We start from the raw sequence: 23130 nt of genomic DNA, 5'->3' as shown, positions 1-23130 counted from the left end.
AATTAAAAAGTTTTTCCAAAAAAATACGTCACGTATTTTAGTCAGGCAACATTTAGGTAATGATAAAAGTTACATTGCTTTGCGTTTATTTTGCTATAAGTATTCATATGAAGCTCTAAACAATGAAAATATGGTTTTATAAAATCATTCAAATGTCAAACGTACGAACGAAAGTATTGTCTTAATGTCATTAGTAAAGATTATGTGAGTCGACTATTATCAAAGCTGGCAATGTGACTTTTGGACAATTATTGTTAAATCAGAAAAACGAATTATTGACTTTGTATTCCATTGGCAGTCACAAAACTCTTCTGAACGACATCTTAGATAAATAACAGGTTAAGTTAATACTTTATTTAATGCAGGTTTTGAACCGTATTCTTTGAAGGAGACGATTGATATTCAAATCAATCTGTATTGCCATATCAATAACAATTTTTTTGTCCAAATGCACAGATTGCCACCTTTGATAATAGACGACTCATGTAGCCTATGAATAGTCACACGGCATCAGTCATTTGCTTCAACTATCAAACTCAAACGATTGTGATAGCTGGGGACAAATCACCTGTGAGCTTAGTGCGTGTTTTTTCTAACGTTGTCGATAGCGTAAAAGTTAACTCAAATTTGTATGCAGTTGGAACAGCGCCCCTAGCGGCAAACGTAGCCAAACATTCCAACTCCATGCAAATTGAAGTTAACTTTTACGCTATCGAGAACGTTAAAAAACTCATACTAAGCACACTGGCCCCCAAACCAAGAATACTACAGTACTACAGAACCCAGAGACTTATAAACGTTTTGAAGTCGTCGTGGCCTAACGGATAAGACGTCCGGTGCATTCGTGTTGAAGCGATGCACCGGTGTTCGAATCCCGCAGGCGGGTACCAATTTTTCTAATGAAATACGTACTCAACAAATGTTCACGATTGACTTCCACGGTGAAGGAATAACATCGTGTAATAAAAATGAAACCCGCAAAATTATAATTTGCGTAATTACTGGTGGTAGGACCTCTTGTGAGTCCGCACGGGTAGGTACCACCGCCCCGCCTATTTCTACCGTGAAGCAGTAATGCGTTTCGGTTTGAAGGATGGGGCAGCCGTTGTGACTATACTGAGACCTTAGAACTATGTCTCAAGGTGTGTTACGCATTTACGTTGTAGATGTCTATGGGCTCCAGTAGCCACTTAACATCAGGTGGGCTGTGAGATCGTCCACAAATCTAAGCAATAAAAAAAAAAGAAGCTATATGCGTTGAAATATATAAATAAATAGATATTTAAACATCCAGACAAAGAACAAACAAGCCTGCTTATCACACAATTGTTTGGCCGATGTGGAAATCGAATCGACAACCTTAGACCCAGCGTCAGGAGCGTTAACTATTGCGCCATCGAATGAGTCAACAGATTGAAACAGAACATACTAGAAGGAGACAAAAATATAACCAATATGTTACCATAGTATCATAATTTTGGTAAATACATATGAAATTTGGTTTTTGTAGTGTGCGTTTCGTGAAATATTATCTATATATCTTTTCTTTTTTTTGCTTAGATGGGTGGACGAGCTCACAGCCCACCTGATGTTAAGTGGTTACTGGAGCCCATAGACATCTACAACGTAAATGCGCCACCCACCTTGAGATAAGTTCTAAAGTCTCAGTATAGTTACAACGGATGCCCCACCCTTCAAACCGAAACGCATTACTGCTTCACGGCAGAAATAGGCAGGGTGGTGGTACCTACCCGCGCGGACTCACAAGAGGTCCTACCACCAGTAAACAAGACCAGTAAAACCAGTAAGCAACATGGATGTTTTTGTAGTGTGCATTTTATGAAATATCATCTTTATATCTGAAGGCAAATTATACCAATTACTAAGATCTCTCTGGCATTAAAGCAACAGCTATAGAACGACCTTTGGATTAATTTACAAGGATTTCAACGAAAAAACGATATCAATAGATAAAAAAAAATATAATATTGCTTTTTGATAAGATTTATGAATTTATGATTTATTAATATAATGACTCAAAATTATACAAGGCGATCGTTATTTGAAGATTGACAAAAAAAAAACTTTTACGATTTTATAAGGACGATTACATCCTTATTTCGTCATCATTATGACAGCATCGGTCCGCAGACATATACTGCAGAATATAGGTCCTTTCATGGCTCGGTCTCCACAATGATCACTGCCCGTATCACACATCAAATGTGGGACTCCATTTAGACTTAACTTTCCGGTACGCTGTATCTACTACACTTTAATCCCTTATCCACTGTTACTTCAACCATTCAACCCTGAAGCCTATCTCAGCTGCCATAGTTGTCCTATGAATCTCCTTATTAACGCAGGAAAACTCTGATCTTAGCAATCTCTATTATTCTTGAGAAGATTTGAGCCTTCCAATAAGGCCTGTTGTTAGCGAAATAATTATTGTTAAGCTCGTATTATTAGCGAATTAAGTGGGTGTGCATGCTTTCCGTGAATGAAGTCTGACAATTGATAATGTATCATCATGTTTGTCCCGCATAATGTTGTTGATTATGTTGATGATTTTCATCAACTTGTTCGATGATTTTCATTCATAACAACTAAACACAGAAGCATGTAATCATTGTTTATCTCTATGATACAGTGGTACTGTATAATGTATTAATTTTGACGGATTAAAATTCTTTGTATGTAATTCAAAAATAGCTTTATCGTTTTTACAATTATTTGTGCACAGTATTGAGGACGAATGTTAATTGAGTCGACTATTATCAAAGGCGGCAATCTGACTTTTGGACAATGATTGGTAAATCAGAAAAACGAATTATTGACTTTGTATTCCATTGGCAGTCACAAAACTCTTCGGAACGACATCTTAGATAAATAACAGGATAACTATTAACCTTTATTTAATGCAGGTTTTGAACCGTATTCTTTGAAGGAGACGATTATATTCAAATAAATCTGTATTGACATATCAATAAATTTTTTTTGTCCAAATGCATAGATTGCCGCCTTTGATAATAGACGACTCAATTGTCTGTTTGGATGCGAGTATGACAATAAAAAACGCTAATTTACCCCTCGAAAAAGTGGTTTTAATTGTGCCTTTTTTATTTACCCCCGAGACGTGCTTCTCGACTTCATTAGCGTTCAATTTATAATTCAGAAAGCAAGACATCGCAACTTCCCTCGACAAAGAGTTGCTTTTGCTACTCTTCAACCCATAGACCTTTGTTCTTATTCTTCTTACGCTTGGTTCACATTATATAGAGTCGACGTGGCATGTTCTCTTAACATGTTGCTTAGGGATTTTGTAGTTTTACGTAAGTATATCCGTGGATCTGATGTCACCTCTCATCCATTGCAACGTGCCAAGCAAACCGATATGCGTTTAACCGGTCTTTAACAATGTTATTAGATAATAACGTGCTTCAAACGCCAACATACGCCAGGCTTGTGTAATGCTATAGTAGGGTACAATAAGTCCACACTGTTAGATGGCAGTCTATTTCGGCCATAAGTTAAACGGTGGGACACTTATTACAATATAACTGTCCCTTCGACCTTATATCTCGAGTCCCCCTCAGTGGTTTTAAGGGGCATTTGTCCCTCTACAGCAATTTAGGAAGCTCTGTCGAAATTCATTGACTTAAAAATATAAGGATGATAATAATTACCTGGGTATCAGCCAAGCGTCTCCTAATGAGTGCCACAGTTCAGTTTCTTTGCTTGTCACGCAATTCGCCAGAAGGTTCAAGGCCTCTCTCGTGAGGAGAGGTTGCACCACCCTAGCTGGAAGACGGCCGTCGGCGACGTCCTGTGCTGCGTCCACAATAAGCGCCAGCGGTGTGAACAAGAAATGAACCTAAAATACAAAGAGTTATGATTTAATTTATTATATCCGGTGATATTTTGAAGTGCGCATACACTACGGTACACTAAAAGTTAAGTACACTACACTACAATTTTTACGTTTAAGTAATTTTTCTATTTACCATATCCCACTAGTCAGATGTTGACTACTGTACAAATCAATTATCTATATTTTAATTCGATAGGATATAAAATTTTACTATAGGCAGTGCAACTGTCAATCTTCTTCAGAAATACTGGGTGTTTGGACAGAAAAATGGCAACAGGAATGAATAGGAGTTGTGAGTGAGAAAATAACTGAACTGAAAGAAAATAATGATAAACTCATACGGATGTTAAATGAGTTGAAAAGTTTAAACTTGTATCAAAGTAGAAAGTAGTAGTAAAGTGTAAAATTATTTTACTCACCAACTCCGGAGCGTTGGGGTCATGGATATGAGCTCTCAAACGTGCCAACAGATTGAAGGACAGCTTAAATTTCTGCAAGACATCGACAAAATCACGCTCTGGCGGAGGACGGGTTCTCATTGCGAGCATTCCTTCACCAGCCGCCGCTCGCTTGCCTCCTCGGGATCTTCTCCTCCTCTCCAACTCCCTTGAAGCTGCAGCCGCATGCTGTAATCTTGCTATGAACTTCTCTATGTCGTCGAAGCAACGGTTCAATATGGCGATGTCTTGTTCGTATAGACGCTCGGAGCCTGTGGATGAAGCGTCGTCTCTTTCGCCCCCAGAGCCGCTACGGTCTCTGTCTCTATCCCTTTCTCTTTCTCTGTCGCGGCCCAATTGCGCGGACATTTGCTGTTCACAAAAAAATGCTGTATAGGTTTTTTGGTTCTCGGACCATTGTTGATTCTGTTGCTTAAGTTTCGTGATGGACGTGAAAATATAATGAAACTTAAATTAAAAAAATTTTTTCATATTCCAAAATAATTTTTTTACATCGCCAACGTAATTAGAGAAATCAATCGCGTTCAACCAAGATGCGCTTCCAGAGATCATATTTACCTGTCGTTAGAGTACGGTAGGGTAGTCATCGAATTCCAGAAAAAGGATAGATAAATAATAACCCGCTCTTAACAATCAGAAACCAAAAACCGAAGGAAATGGAAGCTGATGGTACAAAGAAACACGAAGGGCTTTAAAGGACACGACCTTCAGCAATGAAGTATGCGACTAAGAAGAGAAGAAGAATAATTAGCTTGCGGTCTTTGCAATGACGTCGAAATTTTGGGAACTGTTAAAAAAAACAAAATCGTGGTCTCTGTGTATTAACAAAACTGCCGAAGCAATTATTCGGCTCGGGTATTGTACTGGAAAGTAGAAATATTATCTAAACACACCGTGGTTAGAAAAAAACGAACTAGATTAAAATTAACCCTTTTTTATTGCTTAGATGGGTGGACGAGCTCACAACCAACCGGTGGTTAAGTGGTTACTGGAGCCCATAGACATCTACAACGTAAATGCGCCACCCACCTTGAGATATAAGTTCTAAGGTCTCAGTATAGTTACAGCGGCTGCTCCACCCTTCAAAACGCATTACTGCTTCACGGCAGAAATAGGCGGGGTGGTGGTACCTACCCGTGCGGACTCACAAGAGGTCATACCACAAGTTAAATGTTTCAAATATGTTAAGATTGATTGCGTACAGTGGTCTTAAGCTTAGAGGCCGAATAAGGTGCGATATTTCGCGAATACACCGTAATCATCTTTGGATTCTGTCTTTGATATGTTTGAATTTATAACAAAAAGGTTAAAGTGTCAATCGAATTGTTACCGTTATTATCCCACTTCTTAGACTGAATACGTAATAACACAGTAAGCAATAAAACAAAAAAATCTTAATACAAACTTAATACAAAAACAATGGAGGTTTAGATTTCACGTCTTTTATTTGTGGATGAACTAAAAGAGGATAATTCACATCATATTATTATTATCTGAAGGTGGGTAATTGTGCTCACCACGTGACGTCGATGGGCTTCGGTAATCACTCAACTATTTTTTTCCTACCAATGCTGATATCCTTGAGAGGCTATTTCAGCTTCGCCCTAACGCGTAGGTGAGCTCACGGGGCTCAAACCGGGAGTGTTGCTAACACTGGCCCTAGCAAGAACAGTGCTTCGCAGAATCTACCACCGGATCGGAAACGCGACCCACTGAGAAGATCCAGCGAGAAACTCAGTGGGCACACTCAAGACCTAGCGATTTGTGAACTCGCTTTCCCGTCCATACGTTACGACAAAATAAAAAAATAAAAAATACACAAATATTAATTTTTGTTTCAAATAATTCTTAGTGAATCTATCGTTGAAAAATAATATAGAGAAAAAAATTATATAACACAATCTCACACTTGGAATAGAGTAGATATAAACCACAATCAACTAAGCCAATCACAATTCACACAAATTTCTTACTAGAGCATTTTTGTTTGTACACTCACAATCATAACAGCTTCCCATTGCTGACGTGTATACGTGTGGTAGGTTCGCGTCATGACACCGCGAATTCAACGCAACGAGTGAATTTTTATCGAACGTTATATGATTAAAATCGGTGAATACATAATCTTCTCGGGTAATCCGGTAATTAGATTCATAAATACGGAATTTAGGTTTTTTTTGGGGGATTTCGTTTGCTATATATACCTACGCCCCCACAGGGATCGCGTGTGCATCGTCTGAAGGCTTCTGTTTGCACATACCCGATCCTGTGGACCGATTGGTAAACAGTCGACGTCGCCCTAAGTACGTCATTACGGATCCTTCCGATCCTTTAACGGTGCTTTTAGGTACCTCAAGCACCGGTCACCGTCCTCGCCGAACCTGTCGCTTCCGACAAAGGGTTCGACGAGTAAATTAGCCCACAGACACAGCCCACTGAACTTCTCGTCGGGTCTTCTCAATGGGTCGCGTTTCCGATCCGGTGGTAGATTCTGCGAAGCACTGTTCTTGCTAGGGCCAGTGTTAGCAACACTCCCGGTTTGAGCCCCGTGAGCTCACCTACACGTTAAGGAGAAGCTGAAATAGCCTCTTAAGGCTATCAGCATAGGTAGGAAAAATAATAATAAACTGTTTGTCGAACGGCTTGTAGGGTGGGACAGTCTTGACTAATCTGGGCTGCCCCACATTCTTATAACTACACAATCGTACCACTTGATACGAATAGCTCTCGTAATCCGCATTAATACTTTTTTACTGGTAGTATGTCAATAGATTTTTTATTGTATTTAGTACATCGAATGTCTTGCCAATCAGACCACGAATGCCATTTGTGTTATAAATCGAAACAACAGTGAACAGTCGGTATTAATTGAATCGTTTTGTTACATCATATTATTATGTAGGCACATACTGCGTCTTTGTATTGTAGTGACTAATATTGAACACCAAGAAAGTAGTCACGTTCGGTGAAGCTAGCAAAATTGTCCTCAGGTTAGAGCCCCGTGAGCTCAGGTAGTTAGGTAAGGTTTATTACTGGTGGTAGGATCTCTTGTGAGTCCGCACGGGTAGGTACCACCACCCTGCCTATTTCTGCCGTGAAGCAGTAATGCGTTTCGGTTTGAAGGGTGGGGCAGCTGTTGTAACTATACTGAGGCCTTAGAACTTATATCACTAGTGAGGTCACTAAAGAGATCAGCACATGGCTGCCGCTCGTAAGACCCGAAGGTGCATTGAATTAAGGGCAGAGAAAAGGCAAGGCGATCGTACGGAACCATTTGGACTAATTCATTTCTAATATTTATACGAATGGGAATTATTTACTGGTATCATGTATAAATAGAAGTTAGATAGATTAAATCGAGTACGTTCTGTTTTTGTGATAAGAATCGAATGTTAATTTTAGTAGCCTCAAACTTATCAATGGTTCTTCAATCTGCAAGACTAATTTCATAATTCGTCGTTAATTATAAAATGATATTGTTTTTGTTTTTTGTTTTTGTGTTTTTTCATTACTATAAATAAGTCTTCACTTAGATTGAGGTCCAAATTAGAAATACTTCATTCATCTCATATTTTCATGGCATTAGAAGGAAATATGGAGTCGTCTATTGAAGTCGTCGTGTCCTAACGGATAAAACGCCCGGGGCATTCGTGTTGAGCGATGCACCGGTGTTCAGATCCCAAGGGGGTACCAATTTTTCTAATGAAATACGAACTTAACAAAATGTTCACGATTGATTTTCACGGTGAAGGAATAACATCGTGTAATAAAAATCAAACCCGCAAAATTATAATTAGCGTAATTACTGATGGTAGGACCTCTTGTGAGTCCGCGCGGCTAGGTACCACCACCTTGCCTGTTTCTGCCTTGAAGCAGTAATGCGTTTCGGTTTGAAAGGTAGGGCAGCCGGTGTAACTATACCTGAGACCTTAGAACTCATATCTCAAGGTAGGTGGCAATATTTACGTTGTAGATGTCTATGGGCTCTGGTTACCACTTAGCAACAGGTGGGCTGTGAGCTCGTCCACCTATCAATGCAATAAAAAAAAAATAAAAAAAAAATCGCTTTCTTGTATGTTTAATATTGTTTTTGCGATTGCATCGAGCGATATCAAAGCCCAAAGTGGGTTTGAGTAATTGCCAGAGGCCATCATAACTTGATTGCCGGTCCATCTTGAAACATAAGTTCAAAGTCAATGGTTATCCCTTTCCGTTAAATCCCAACACACGACTGTTTCGCTCTAGGAATAAGAATCCGCGTGCGGGCTTTAGTACTTGCCTCGGTAAAAAATATAATTATTACTACCTATCTCTTCCCAAAAAAATTATGTAAACTTGTCGAGCAAGAAGATAATTTTAAGTACACCGCGGTTTATTTATTTCCTGAAGGGATTCTTGTTCACGTGATGGTTGTCTGAAAAATATTGCTCTTAGCGATTAAAACACCCATTTGTACATTTTGTATTTAATGTTTCGCATTTTTGTTTATTACGATGTACAATAAAGCATACTCTCTATCTATCTCTCTCTCTCTCTCTCCCTCTCTCTGTGTATGTCTCTTTTTAAGCTGTACGTTAAAATTTCACAAATCGAACTATGGCTGCTTAGTTTTTATATATCTATCCGTATGTACTTTGTTACTTAAATTCTGAATCACGTTCCGACTACCTGAATTGGAATGTACATATTTACAAATTAAATCACTAACATGAATCTAAATGATCTAACTATATTATATATCAAATGAAATATTGCTTATCAAAGCGATACACATCGATGTTTATCTAACGATAAAGTTTGATAGCGATCGGACAATATTCGATAATATCAATACGGCTTCTAGAAATTGGTGCCGAATTTTTATGAATATTAATTTCGTTATCTTTTCAATTAATAATCTATTTACTTTTGTCTGGTGGCAAAAACACAGTATTCAAATAATTTCAGTTCGATAATCACTTTTTTTTAAATAATGATATGTTATTTTTCGCTATCTTTCCAATACGCATTATGGCTTACGTATTTTGTAACGGTAGCAAAACATTTAAAATAAAAATTAGGATCTCATTTTTTTTAACATTAATAGTTTGGGGACATTGCTTTATAATTGCTACGTGAATCACAAATCATTCTCAGTTTCGTCATTTCTTTACCTAATATATATTTTTTTTATTGCCTAGGTGTGTGGACGAGCTCACAGCCCACCTGGTGTTAAGTGGTTACTGGAACCCATAGACATCTACAATGTAAATGCGCCACACACCTTGAGATATAAGTTCTAAGGTGTCAGTATAGTTACAACGGCTGCCCCACCCTTCAAACCGAAACGCATTACTGCTTCACGGTAGAAATAGGCGGGGCGGTGGTACCTACCCGTGCGGACTCACAAGAGGTCCTACCACCAGTAAATAGTAATAGTTGGTAGTCTAATGGGCTATCAAATTACGCGCAGTTTTGTAGGTGAGCTCATGGGGTTCAAACTGGGATATCTTGCCAACACTAGTCCAAGCAAGAGCAGTGATAAGAATGGCCTAATTATATTTACTAGAGGTCTCGCAGTAGTAGAAATTCGACTATAATTAATAGGAATTTTAAGTTTGTACACTATTATGATTGTATTTTATACTTCTATTATCACAAATTTCGCCAAAACTACACTATAAAAAATATTAACAAAGACAAACAATATTTAATCTATTCTCAATTTGACAACAGATGTCAAAATCAAAATAAATAGTATGCATGCGTGTGTGCGTCAAATACATGGTATGTAGTGTGTGTAATGTTTTCTTTATTGATTTAATGTACCTTTTATGCATTATTTTAAAAAAATATTAGCATTGTGCACTTGTTCTCTATATTCTCTATAAGTGTGGAAAATTTCATACTCCTCCGTCCGCGCAATTTTCGTAAAAAGGGATACAAAATTTTTGCTTAACGTATTAATATGTAGATTTATGTGTTTGTTGACTAAGGCTTTATGGAAGATCGGGACCATAGAGATGTTGGTACAGGCATCAAGCTAAGACTATTCAGTCTTAACAAGGCCTTTAGCATGGGACATGAAAAAAGTTCTTTACAATATATTATATATACCTAAAACTTTATTTTCTGGCGGTTTAAAACGCTTTGTGTAGCTTGATTTGTATGTATGTTTGTTTGTATGTAATGCAATCTTTGAACGTTATTTTGATCGACTTTAAAATCGCACACGCATCCAGAAGCTATGACGATACAAGAATTTGATGACTTCACTCTAATATCCTGATGAGTATCAGTACGATAACAAAAATTATGGAATTAATTTGCTGTTTTTTTTTAAATCTAATAATATATTATTAGTAGATAACATTTCACTTTTATTTAAATATAGAAAAAAAAAGAGTAGATGTTCTGACAAGCTTTGTTTACCTGTCATTAAAACGATAATTCTATTTCTGTGAAATCTGTTCTTTATGTATAAAAGAATGTTGATAATATATTTATTGTACTTACGTGAAGATGACGTCATAATGCTTTTTACTTGGGCCATTTTTTTCAGTTATCAGATAAAATTTATTTTTTGTTTATTATACAACGAACAAACGCTAAATTGTGGTAATGTCTTTTTTTATTCAGTAAGGAATTGTTTGGATTTGTTTGTCGCTAATAATTTAAAATATCAGGCATAATGTTTTACACATCCTGTCGAGGCTATTAGCTTAGGTAGGATAAAAATGAACATGTACCTCTAGAGTCCTTCACGATTTTTAATCGGCTACAATCATAAGAAATTATCATAGGTCCATAGATGTGAGATCTGGGTCGCGGTCTAACCGACGACGCTTTATCATCTCCATGGCGGTCCAATGCCAGGGTCTAAACCGTGTCACAACTCACTCTTGGAGTATAGTAGTGGACGGAAGAGAGACGTTTTATAACGCCTTGGGGCTATTGAAATAAAGACCGTTTCCAGCAGTTTTTAGCTTCAAACGAAACATTTGGAAACGCACTGAATATGAATTAAGAGATTTATGGTGAGATCATGAAAATTATTGGAATGTCGGGCGGTAGAGCTCAGACATTAGAAGCTATCTATATATATATCAGAAGTCGAAATTGGGAACGAATTTAAAATTTTAATATATATTTTTTATTATCTTTGTAGGCAGACGAGAATACGGCTTACGTGATTGTGAGTGGTTACCGTCGCCCATGGACGTCAGCAATGCCAGGGGCAGAGCCAAGCCAGTGCCTACCGTTAAGTACTCTCCATAAGGCTCGTTTACAGAAGGACTTTTACTGGTGGTAGGACCTCTTGTGAGTCCGCGCGGGTAGGTATGGTACCTACCCGCGCGGACTAGTAATAGTATTCTCGGCGTCGGAGTCATCTAATTCAGTATTTCAAATATTTTTCTAATTACTAACTGTCAATGCACAAAGCTAAATTACCAACGATTTGAACCCGTCGTGGCCTAAAGGATAAGACGTCCGGTGCATTCGTATCTATCGATGCAACGGTGTTCGAATCCCGCAGGCAGGGTACCAATTTTTCTAATGAAATACGTACTTGACAAATGTTCACGATTGACTTTCACTGTGAAGGAATAAAATCGTGTAATAAAAATCAAACCCAAAAAATTATAATTTGCGTAATTACTGGTGGTACGACCTCTTGTGAGTCTGCACGGGTAGTTACCACCACCCACTCAGTCTATTTCTACCGTGAAGCAGTAATGCGTTTCGGTTTGAAGAGTGGGGCAGCCGTTGTAACTATACCTGAGATCTTAGAACTTATGTCTCAAGGTGGATGGTGCATTTACGTTGTAGATGTCTATGGGCTCCAATAACCACTTAACACCAGGTGGGCTGTGAGCTCGTCCACCCATCTAATCGAGAAACATCGTAAAGGGGAGCTTATTCTAAAACCAGATAGTACGTGGCAAAAAGGATCTCTGGAAACGCTCTGTGGATGATGTGAATGTGATAAATGATTTGCATAGTTACTTGTCTCTGAGGTCTGTCGCTTTCTGTTTCTCGCTCGCGCTCCCGCTCCCGCTCGATAATGAAGTCGCGGCCTCCGTCAGCGGAACCGTCTCGACCGACACCCCTGTACAAAAAATAATAATTATATTCTAAGAGCTGTTAATGAACACGAATAAAACATACTCCATTTTCCATCATATTTGTAGTTTTAGAATAAATATATTTTAAAAGTATATATATGTACTTTAGAATCACATTTTTGAGTGGCTATAAAAATGGAAATTTTATTATTTCATTTTATCTATAGAGTTTTTTGGAACGAAATTCCTTATGGGACGATGCGGAGGGGTACCGTAATCGGGAAAAAACGTCTGTAACGTAAGATTTTTATTATTTATGTATAGTCTTAGTATGATGGCTATACAGTGTCTAATGTATAGTCTACGTGATGACGGTTATAACTATTATTCATATAAATAGCTGTTTCTTTGTATATTATTATTATATATTTTTCTTTAAATAATTTTGAATAAAATAAAGTTGATAGCTTTGTATAGTTTTTTTTGTTATCAATAAAAAAAAACATAATAAAAATGTATACCCGAATAATTATTTTCTTTATACCTCGAATAGAACTTAAAATTATTATTTTTATAATTAATAAGGGACTTCGTTCCTATCCGGTTTCCTACGACACCAGACATCTTTTTTTTATTTGATATATTTTTTATTCAGACAACACCGAAATAATGTAACAAAACGTTTTGTTTAACTTAAGTACTGTGTGCTTAGTGTGAATTTTTAACGATCTCGATAGCGTAAAAGTAATTCAAAGTATGCAGTTCGAACAGCGCCCCTAGCGGCAAACGTAGGCAAACGATCAAAATCCATACAAATTTGATTTTACTTTTACGTTATCGATAACGTTACAAAACTCGCACTAAGCACACTCGTGGTAGGACGTATTGTGTGTTCGCTCGGATAGGTACCACCCATCATGCCTGTTTCTGTCGCGAAGCTGTCGTGCATTCCGAATTGAAGCATAGAACCTGTCATTATTCAATGAAGAAAGAGTACGACTTTGTATCTCAAGATCACGGGTGGAGTTCACGTTACCATATGGGCTACCCACTTAACATCAGGTGGGCTGTTAGATCGATCCTTTTTGTCAAAACAACAAACTCTATACTCCTTATGCGTTACCTAAATAAATTATTTAAACACATTACGTTCTTCTTATCGCAAACACTCATGCTATTGCTCATACATTTTTTAGATTGTCGTCCGATTTCTATCTGTGACAAATGTCTTTCGTAATTCTAAAGTTATTTTATGTCGATTTATGAAATACGCGACTTTTTAGTTGTGTAATAGGAAGATAGGGCTTTGCTACACTAATAGGCAAATTTGTAGACTCCGACCTTACTAGCGTTACACACTAGTTATAGCTTTAATGGCCCCATGGGCTACCAGTAAATAGGCAAGGAAAAAAGTACGTAATAAACAACAGTTCTAAATGTCATGTGTAGAATATCACAGAATAAGATAGATCTTTCACAAACACGGGTCCGTGCAGATAGATTTTCACTTCACACCACTCACAATTACATTTCTCAGGTCAAGAAATATGTATATACTTCAATTTTTTTTAACCGTAAAATGGCATAAAAACACACCACGTGTAGCTAGCAACGGGAGGCGGGAACAAACTTTTTATATACATCATGTTTCATTATCACTACTGCGCTCTACCGAGTTTCAGAATAAACTGGGATGCTGAGCATGTATTAAGATTGATAAGATAAAAAACTTCAGCTTAAGTTAAGATATGTAATACTTTAAATGCATATACCTATTCTATTGATGCCGCTCTTTGTCACGTAGTCATATTTACGGACTTCGAATACAGCTTTCTGTCTTTTTCTTATTTATTGCATAGATGTGTAGACGAGTCCACAGCCCACCTGATTTTAAGTGGTTACCGGAACCCATAGACAACTACGACGTAAATGCCGCCATCCACCTCGAGATTTATGAGTTCTAAGGTCTCAGTATAGTTATATACTTTAAATGACTTGGTGGATAACGCTACTCAGTCAGGGGAAACCAAGGTGACCTACATTTACGACCTACGAATTTTGACCAAATTAGTTCAGTTGTTTGGACGTGTGACATCCAGACAGACTTAATTTCGCACATATATAATCGCGAAAGGGAATTTACGTATTTAGATTAATATCGAATTGATTTAATTTAAAAAAATCCAAGAGCTTCAGTGGCCGTTTTGGAGAATTTACTGCTGTTAGTACGTATTGTAACCCTGCATGGGTATGTACATTTCTACCAGAAATCAGTCACGCGCTGCGGCTTAAAGGATAGGAGAACTATTAATACAGTACGACTTTGACTTCGACCTCATGTCTCAAAGGGAGTGGTAGCGTTCGCGCAGTGATGTCAATGGTCTCCAATAAAACTGATTAACCAGTACGACTTTGTGAATATTCTAAAATCGATAGGTAGGTACTATTAAACGTAAAATAGCGATAAGATTAGTGCGATAATCATATGAAAAGGATTTAATATCTCTCGGTACATTCATGAACGATTTATCATCAGCGTGCAATGTCATATCGGGAATGCAATGTCGGATAGTTTTTTTAGGATTCCGTCAGACCGGATCCGTGGACTGTGGTTTGAAATAATTCTTCTTCTTTTTCCTAGCGTTTACCCGGTTTAGTATCACGGTCTGCATTTCTACTTAAACTCTTGCAATTTATCCGGTTTTCGACATCCTTCTGAGTGAGATTAACCTCTCCTCTCCTGCATATCCGCCCTTACCACAATCAACCAGCTTTTCATGAGCCTACCGCGGGATCTTGGGTTGAAATACTATGTTAGATAATTTAAGTCTGATCCCGTTGATAGTATATTCTGTCCGCAGCTTTTATTAGATGAGACCAGTACTAGTTCATCTATACCACGAATAGTAAGTAAATAGATTCAACCGGCAATCGACGTCGAATGGCGTATAAGACGTTTTCAAAGTTAATGTAAAAATTGACAGTTCGCGATTTAGATTCAACTGTCGATATTTCTTGGCCGAAAAACACTCACGATAAATACTGGAGCGATGATGCGATTTGTTTGCTTTGGTGGGTGGACGAGCTCACAGCCTGATGTTAAGTGGCTACTGGAGCCCATAGACATCTACAACGTAAATGCCGCCACCCATCTCGAAATATAAGTTCTAAGGTCTCAGTATAGTTACAAGGGCTGCTCCACTCTTCAAACCGAAACGCATTACTGCTTCACGGTAGAAATAGACTGAGTGGGTAGTGGTAACTACCCGTGCAGACTCACCAGTAATTACGCAAATTATAATTTTTTGGGTTTGATTTTTATTACACGATTTTGTTCCTTCACAGTGAAAGTCAATCGTGAACATTTGTGAAGTACGTATTTCATTAGAAAAATTGGTACCCGCCTGCGGGATTCGAACACCGGTGCATCGCTACATACAAATGCACCGGCGTCTTATCCTTTAGGCCACGACGACTTCAAATCGTTGGTAATTTAGCTTTGTGTGTTGATAGTTAGTAATTAGGATAATATTTGAAATACTGAATTAGATGACTCGGACGCGGAGAATAATAATATACTATTACTAGCCGAATGAAGAATTCAAATTGAGATAGGCATTGTCTTAATTCTTGAGATTTTAGTATATATGGCATGGTTATTCCACCCTTTAGATAGGTACGAAATCGCGAAAAATTGTCTTAATTCTTGAGATTTAAGGATCGATGGCATGGTTATTCCACCCTTTAGAAAGGTACGAAATCGTGGTAAAATTAGGCAGGACACTAAACGCCCTAACCCCAGTAGTTTGTAGATGTCAGGCTTTTTACAGAAGAACTGGTACATGACCACGGTCTCTTGAAAATACTTCCATTATCATTATGTTAAGTCAAATCGAGTTCCATTTTATTTTGGTTCGTTATTTCGGTGTTACCACTGGTACTCGATGAGCCGATACCGAATTGGTCAGGGCTAAATATCGGGAACTCATTACACGTGAAAATCGTTGTAAAGACCCGGTTAATAATAATGTGTAATGTAGATAGTCCAGACAGCTTAAAACAATACTTGACTTGTGCCTGACTAAGATAAAATAGCACCTCAAAATTGAAGCTCTTAACGTAATGATGATGGGAGTGTCTTCAAGAGACCGTGGTTTTTTTTTAATGCTTAGGTGGGTGGACGAGCTCACAGCCCACCTAGTGTTAAGTGGTTACTGGAGCCCATAGACATCTACAACGTAAATACGCCACCCACCTTGAGATATAAGTTCTAAGGTCTCTAGTATAGTTATTATCTATATATATAAAAATTAATTGCTGTTCGTTAGTCTCGCTAAAACTCGAGAACTGCTGGACCGATTTGGCTAATTTTGGTCTTGAATGATTTGTGTAAGTCCAGAGAAGGTTTAAAAGGTAAATAAATATGAAAATGCATGGAATTAAATAAAAACAACAATTACGTTTTTCTTTTGATGTGTCCCCCGTCGGACGGATTCCTTTTGTTTGTTTTAAATTTTATTTTATACAAAAGTTTAGGTCTTTTATTTATCGATTGAGGCACTACGAAGTCTGCCGGGTCAGCTAGTATATTATAGTTATTATAGTCGTATACCAGTTCTTCCATAAAAAGCCTGACATTTATAACTACTGGTGGTAAGGCGTTTTGTATCCTTTTGAATTCTGCCGCGTTAGTGTAGCAAAGCAATTAAGCATTTCATTATGAACGTTAGGACACCAGTGGATGCAGTTCAGATTTCATTAATGGAATTGACGGATTCAGGCTGGGGTTCATATGAGCACACTCGTTCCCACTGTAAATGGGATGGATGGTAAGCTATTCCATCTGCAGTGACTTAAAAATTTTACTCTCACGTACCGCATATGTTTACTCCCACGTACCGCAATTTCTACTGCACGAGTCAATGCTTTTGGTTAACACAAAACAAACAGAGCAATGAACAGAGAAAGTATTAAATAGCTTAGTCAGAGGGCAATTGTAAGTGATTCTCAGCGGTGAGTTTATTCAGTAAATCTTTCGATTACTATGAATCATAAAATGAATCCTTCTATTATACTAGCAGTAAAGTTGTTACACTAAAACTCTTTTAAGCAATATTGATTATGATATCTGTGATTAGGAATAATTTGTTAACATTTCCGAAGAATTTCTTATGAATTTGTACTAAATGGCAGCTTGGAAACTTGATCGTACTGTTGGTATCAGTGTGTGACAATGACCACTCACAATGGCCACTCACACTCAAGGCCGCATGTTCGCCTGCCTTCAAATGTAAAAAAAAAACACAAGATCAAACAGTAAAACTGTCTTTTAATAATCGTTTCGAGAAAATAAACAAATTCAATTATGACTTAATCAGATTATCTCGGACTCACTTTAGAGCATTAAGCTCTTCCACGAGTGTCTGCGCGCTGACGTCATGGCACTGGAATATATGTAGCTCTCTCCTTCCCTCCTGGTGGGAGCCGGCTGCCGGTGACGCAGGAGCTCCCACTACGAAGGCGAGCACGTTGTTGTAGAGCTCAGCTGGTTCTGGAGACGTGAATGCGGTGGGTGAATGAACCCACGAAGCCGGGAACCGCTCCATCACTGACTGTAAAAAAAAATAAGACGGAATTTTCAGTTATAAGTACCTATTATAAGTCACCTGTACCTAATTTCTGATTTCCGAGGATTCGAACGCTGTACGGTTTTCCTTGATTAACCTTGATGGTTATTCCATGCCGGAGGCCAAGGGAGTCTTATACGAGACGTGAGGTTCCAGACCTCTGATCCAAACAGTCACGGGTATTTACAACCATGCTATCATTCCAGTTTGAAGGTTGAATTAGCTATAATGAAATTGGAACTAAAATCTTGTGTGCCTGAAGGTATGTTATACAGGCATTCGGCAACCGCTTTCCATATTATCAGACAAAATACGAGCTCCTCAGATCTTAAGCTTTACAACTGTTATACGGTGATGTCGTCATGGCCTAAGGGATAAGACGTCCGGTGCATTCGTGTTGAGCGACGCAACGGTGTTCGAATCCCGCGGGCAGGTACCAATTTTTCGAATGAAATACGTACTCAACAAATGTTCACGATTGACTTCCACGGTGAAGGAATAACATCGTGTAATACAAATCAAACCCGAAAAATTGTAATTTGCGTAATTACTGGTGGTAGGAACTCTTGTGAGTCCACGCGGGTAGGTACCACCACCCCACCTATTTCTGCCATGAAGCAGTAATGCTCTAAGGAATTATTCGAGATGTCACCAGAGTAGCGTTCATTCTTTCTACCTTCAATAAGCTCACCGACAGAGTTTTTCTCGTCTAGTTTCGTCTTCAACGTATAGTTTTGGTATAAATAAATAGCTTCTTTCTTTTACTATTTCACACGAGGTTTTCAGAAGATATCGTAAGAATAGACAGCAGATTAGCTGTATGCCCTAATATCTAGTCTTTTAAGCGGTTATTGAAGCCTTTAGACATGAGGTCGAAGTTATTTAATAATAGCTATACCACCCTACGCTCAATCGGACCATACGATGTTCGCTTTTCGGCAGAAATAAACAGGGATGTGAAATATACCGGTTACAATACGACCTATCATCAGTAATTTATTGATTTATATACATATTTAAGAGTATAACAATAAAGGTCATAATGTAAAAACATTAAATGTATTAATTTTTTACTGGTGGTAGGACCTCTTGTGTGTCCGCACGGGTAGGTACCACCGCCCTGTCTATTTCGTGAAGCAGTAATGCGTTTCGGTTCTGAAGGATGGGGTAGCCGTTGTAACTATACTGAGACCTTAGAACTTATATATCAAGGTGGGTGGCGCTTTTACGCTGTAGATGTCTATGGGCTCCAGTAACCACTTAACACCAGGAGGGCTGTGAGCTCGTCCTCCGATCTAAGCAATAAATAAAAAAAAAAAAGAAAAAAGTTTATACTCACAGCAGTTTCGTAATCCATAACCAGAACCCACTGTCCTTCCAAAGACAATTGCATCTTTTGGCTCCAAATTCCTGAAAATAAAAATAACATTCAAATCAAATCAAATCAAATCAAATCAAATCAAAAAAAAATTATTCAACATAAATGAAAGTACATAGTTGTTGAACGTCAAAAGAACTACCGCCAATTCACAAGAACTAGCCTCCGTCCTGAGAAGAATTGGCAAGAAACTCAGCGGGCATGTCTTTTTTTTTAAATATTAGTTTTTCTTTTTATATTAGATTTTTTTTTAAATATTCATTTTTACAATGAGTATTATAACGTAACAATTATTATAATAATAATAATAATAATAATGTTTTTATTTCAAGTATCCATGACTCATATAAATTGTTAATAAAACTTGACCTATGTTATTAGTTATATTTAGATCACAATGAATTACTGTGGTAACATCCCATGGGAGATGGCACCACAGCGACCCATGTATATACAGTCCAGCCTGCTTGCGATCATGCTCAGGATACTGTTGGAGCTGGCCCTCACTCTGTTTACCAGAGATGCACACCTCTTACGCATGGTAGCGTAAAAACAATCTATGTGCGCGTCTGCAAACATCCCTGATGCGCTACAAAAGCGGGGCAGCACCACCAGCACCCTAAACGCGTTATTGTATTGAACACGGAGAGCATTGTACGATCTTTGAGTATATCCAGCCCACAAGCTGCACGTGTAAAAGTTAGTACAGTAGGCCCTAAAGAATAATATTGAAATGCCCGGAGCGAGCAACTCATTCCCACTTTGTGCAATCCTCTAGATTTATTGGAATACCCAAAAAAATTATGAACAAATTTATTGAGCACATCCAACGACTCTGTTCTTGGATATTTTCTACTTCACGAATATCGGAAACGTTGGACATCGAACACCAAAATGCGTTTCACAAAAATAATGACAATGATTTGATTTCGAATCCGGAACCTAAGTGGTGCATTATAAAATATCGCGACTCACCAGACCTAAGCCGGTTTGGTGTTCAAACAGACCTTCGCAAGTGAGTTTTCTAATTGTCATGACTTCACCGTATATTTATAATGCCATTGAGAAGAATCGGAAACACAATAAGACCTGGCTAGCTCTTCTTCAATTACTATGTATAATTAAATCAGTATAAATACTTCTACGAATTATTTCAGAATTTTACGGCTCAGAATGAGCTATTTTCATTGGTTAGACGAGTGAACAAGCTCCCGGCCAAATTGGTATTGATCACTCAACATGAAAAGACACGTCCGTCGGTTCGTCCAGAAGTCGAACGATCGACTGAAATGCCGTCACCCTTGACACATGAGTTCAAAGTTTCATTTCTTTTGTACCAAAAGCACGGGTTGTTATCTATCCGTGCTGGGTCACAAGACGCCTTACCAGTAAAACCAATCAGCGTCCAATTTGGGATACTTTAAATTCTTAAATGTATTGTTCAGCTTAAAAATCGGAACAAATAAGAAGAAGAAAACGGACGAGGCTCATAATCAACCACCAGTTATTACGGAAATTTTATATCATACATAGGCCATTACAGTTTTAAAGTCTGTACCATTGGTTTTCTCCAGCTGCAGCAGCCTCCTCATGCCGTCCGCGGGGTAGACAATCCCCGTCTCTCTAGTCACTGTGAAGGTGGCCAGGTGTTCCAGCACGTAGACTGACCGCTCTCCTCCCTCACCCCCTCGTATGCCTGCTAACTCATCAAACTCGTCCAGGGTTCGCTGAGCTTCCCCCCGGGACCGAGAGGTACCGCTCCCAGCCACCCCAGCTCCACGCATCGCCATTTCTTGTCGAATACTTCGGTTAGATGCTCATCTCGCTCGCGCTACTGTTTAGCTGGAATTCGAAAAAGTTTCGGGTTAATTTTGATGACAGAGGGTTAGAGATCAGTCTGACAGAAATTTTATGGATTACCACACTTTGACATTTAGGAAGATTTAAAAACAATAATCATAGCTCGCTTAATTAGCTTCAACAATGCGGTGTATAAACTTAGCTACGGCTAAGTTTACTACGGTACTCTTTTTTTTATTGCTTAGATGGGTGCACGAGCTCACAGCCCACCTGGTGTTAAGTGGTTACTGGAGACCATAGATATCTACAACGTAATTGCGCCACCCACCTTGAATTATAAGTTCTAAGGTCTCTATGCACTCGTATTTTGAAAATTGACTATAGACTATAAAAACACTTGTCATATCGCATGTCTGGCAAAACGCCTAATCTGCTACATAACCTAACGGAATGCTAAGAGCCCAAAAACAAACAACTCAACAACAAATCAATTTTACTTTCCCTTTTTGGACCTATTCTAATTTCTTTTTGGGATTTGGGAATTGTAATTAATCAACTTTAGTTCGTCTTTAGGCCTTTTCTAACCCTTGGTATCGCCTATCTTAGCTAGCTATGTTCAGATACATCGTTTCCGGATTCCATTCCATTGCCGCCACCACGCATGACGCGATGCCAGAAGTCTCAATTGAATTTACTTTTTGGTCCTTATGTTAAAGGACTTTTTTATAGCTGACCTATTCATTAAACCCATAGATAATAAAAACACCTTAGTTATAGATAAGTAACTCAAGCACTCAAAAAATGTGGGCGTCGGCCACTAGATGGCTTCGCATTGATTAGTTTCTCATTGCTCCTGTAGAAGGCAGTACTATATTACGTACCCTTTATTTTATTTTTAATGAAGGATTTTGTAAATTTTCAGAAACCACAAATTGATAAAATTTAATCAATTTGTCTATAACAAATAAAGACTTGTATAATTTTTTTTTTGTGTTTAGTTATACAATAATTAAACGCCTTAACTTTAACAACATATACGTTTAGGGGCTTTCGCTACAAGATGTCTCTAGTTTCCATTAAAAAAATATTTGTCTTAAAGTATAGCAGTTTCAGGGCCCTGATTAGACCTTCGCATCGCATGCGTGTCGTCTCTTGATTGTAATTTATACGTTTACAATTTTTTTCTTTTTTATCGCTTTATGGGGGACGAGCTCAGGGTCCACCTAGACTACTATGTATATTCATTAAGCCGCTGTACTGTATTCGTTAATTTAATATATTTTTAGAAGCGAACTTGTAGATTCATTAGCCTCGTAAGTACTAGGTCAAATACTAATGAATAACTCACAAACCCGAAGTCAATACTTAAATAACAAAACATACACGTCGTTTCCGAGATTCGTTCACGATTTCACCCGAGTGAAACCGAGCGACGGTCGACTCGTCCGGTCAGACGTGCATCCTGAATTTCTAATCGGAAACAAATGTTGGATTTATTGCCCTTTGCACGAACGTAATCACGACTAGGTTTTAAAGTAGCCGCGTTCGTGAAGTTTTGATTTGATATTAATATCATTTAAAGCAATTAGCTGTAAGTATATTATAGTCTTAGGGTCATCCATGATATGGCGGTAAACATATTTACTATGTTTATTGTATGCGAATTTCTCGATCATTGATGCACGGATTATTTTGAAGTATGATATCAGACAACGCCAGAAACACAGCGAAGCCTACTGTTGTAGAGAATATTCGAAGATCATGATAAAAAAGACGAAAAAAAAGACACAGGAAACACTATTCAGAGGAGTACATATCTTATTAACATAAATATTATTTTTGAAAGCCTATTTATTGTTAGTGCACTTATTTCAACGTGCTGTGATTTATTTTATAAAAATTTCCGAAAGCTATAACTCAACGTTATTCAAAGTTTATCTCAAGACTTCAG

The 23130-nt window shown here is 38.0% G+C and overlaps 1 protein-coding gene across 8 annotated transcripts in view; it reads right to left on the bottom strand.

Annotated features, from left to right (window-relative positions):
- Positions 1-23130, bottom strand: part of LOC114248702 (epidermal growth factor receptor kinase substrate 8) — a 61551-nt gene that overhangs the window by 13235 nt on the left and 25186 nt on the right. For 7 of the 8 annotated variants that reach the window (XM_028182060.2, XM_089739764.1, XM_089739763.1 and 4 more), the window contains exons 2-7: positions 20938-21221; positions 19341-19411; positions 17769-17986; positions 12316-12418; positions 4291-4680; positions 3687-3874 (exon numbers count right to left, since the gene is read on the bottom strand). In XM_028182060.2, the coding sequence (XP_028037861.2) occupies positions 3687-3874; positions 4291-4680; positions 12316-12418; positions 17769-17986; positions 19341-19411; positions 20938-21169 (1202 nt within the window). In that variant the 5' untranslated portion in view covers positions 21170-21221. Of the gene's footprint in view, positions 1-3686; positions 3875-4290; positions 4681-12315; positions 12419-13970; positions 14036-17768; positions 17987-19340; positions 19412-20937; positions 21222-23130 lie in introns of those variants that run through there. The other variant, XM_089739768.1, reaches the window with a different exon arrangement.

This window comes from Bombyx mandarina, chromosome A1, assembly GCF_030267445.1.
Source record: "Bombyx mandarina strain Sakado chromosome A1, ASM3026744v2".
Taxonomy (NCBI): Eukaryota; Metazoa; Arthropoda; class Insecta; order Lepidoptera; family Bombycidae; genus Bombyx; species Bombyx mandarina.
Note: the sequence above shows the minus strand (reverse complement) of the source record. Positions and strands in the feature narration are given on the sequence as shown.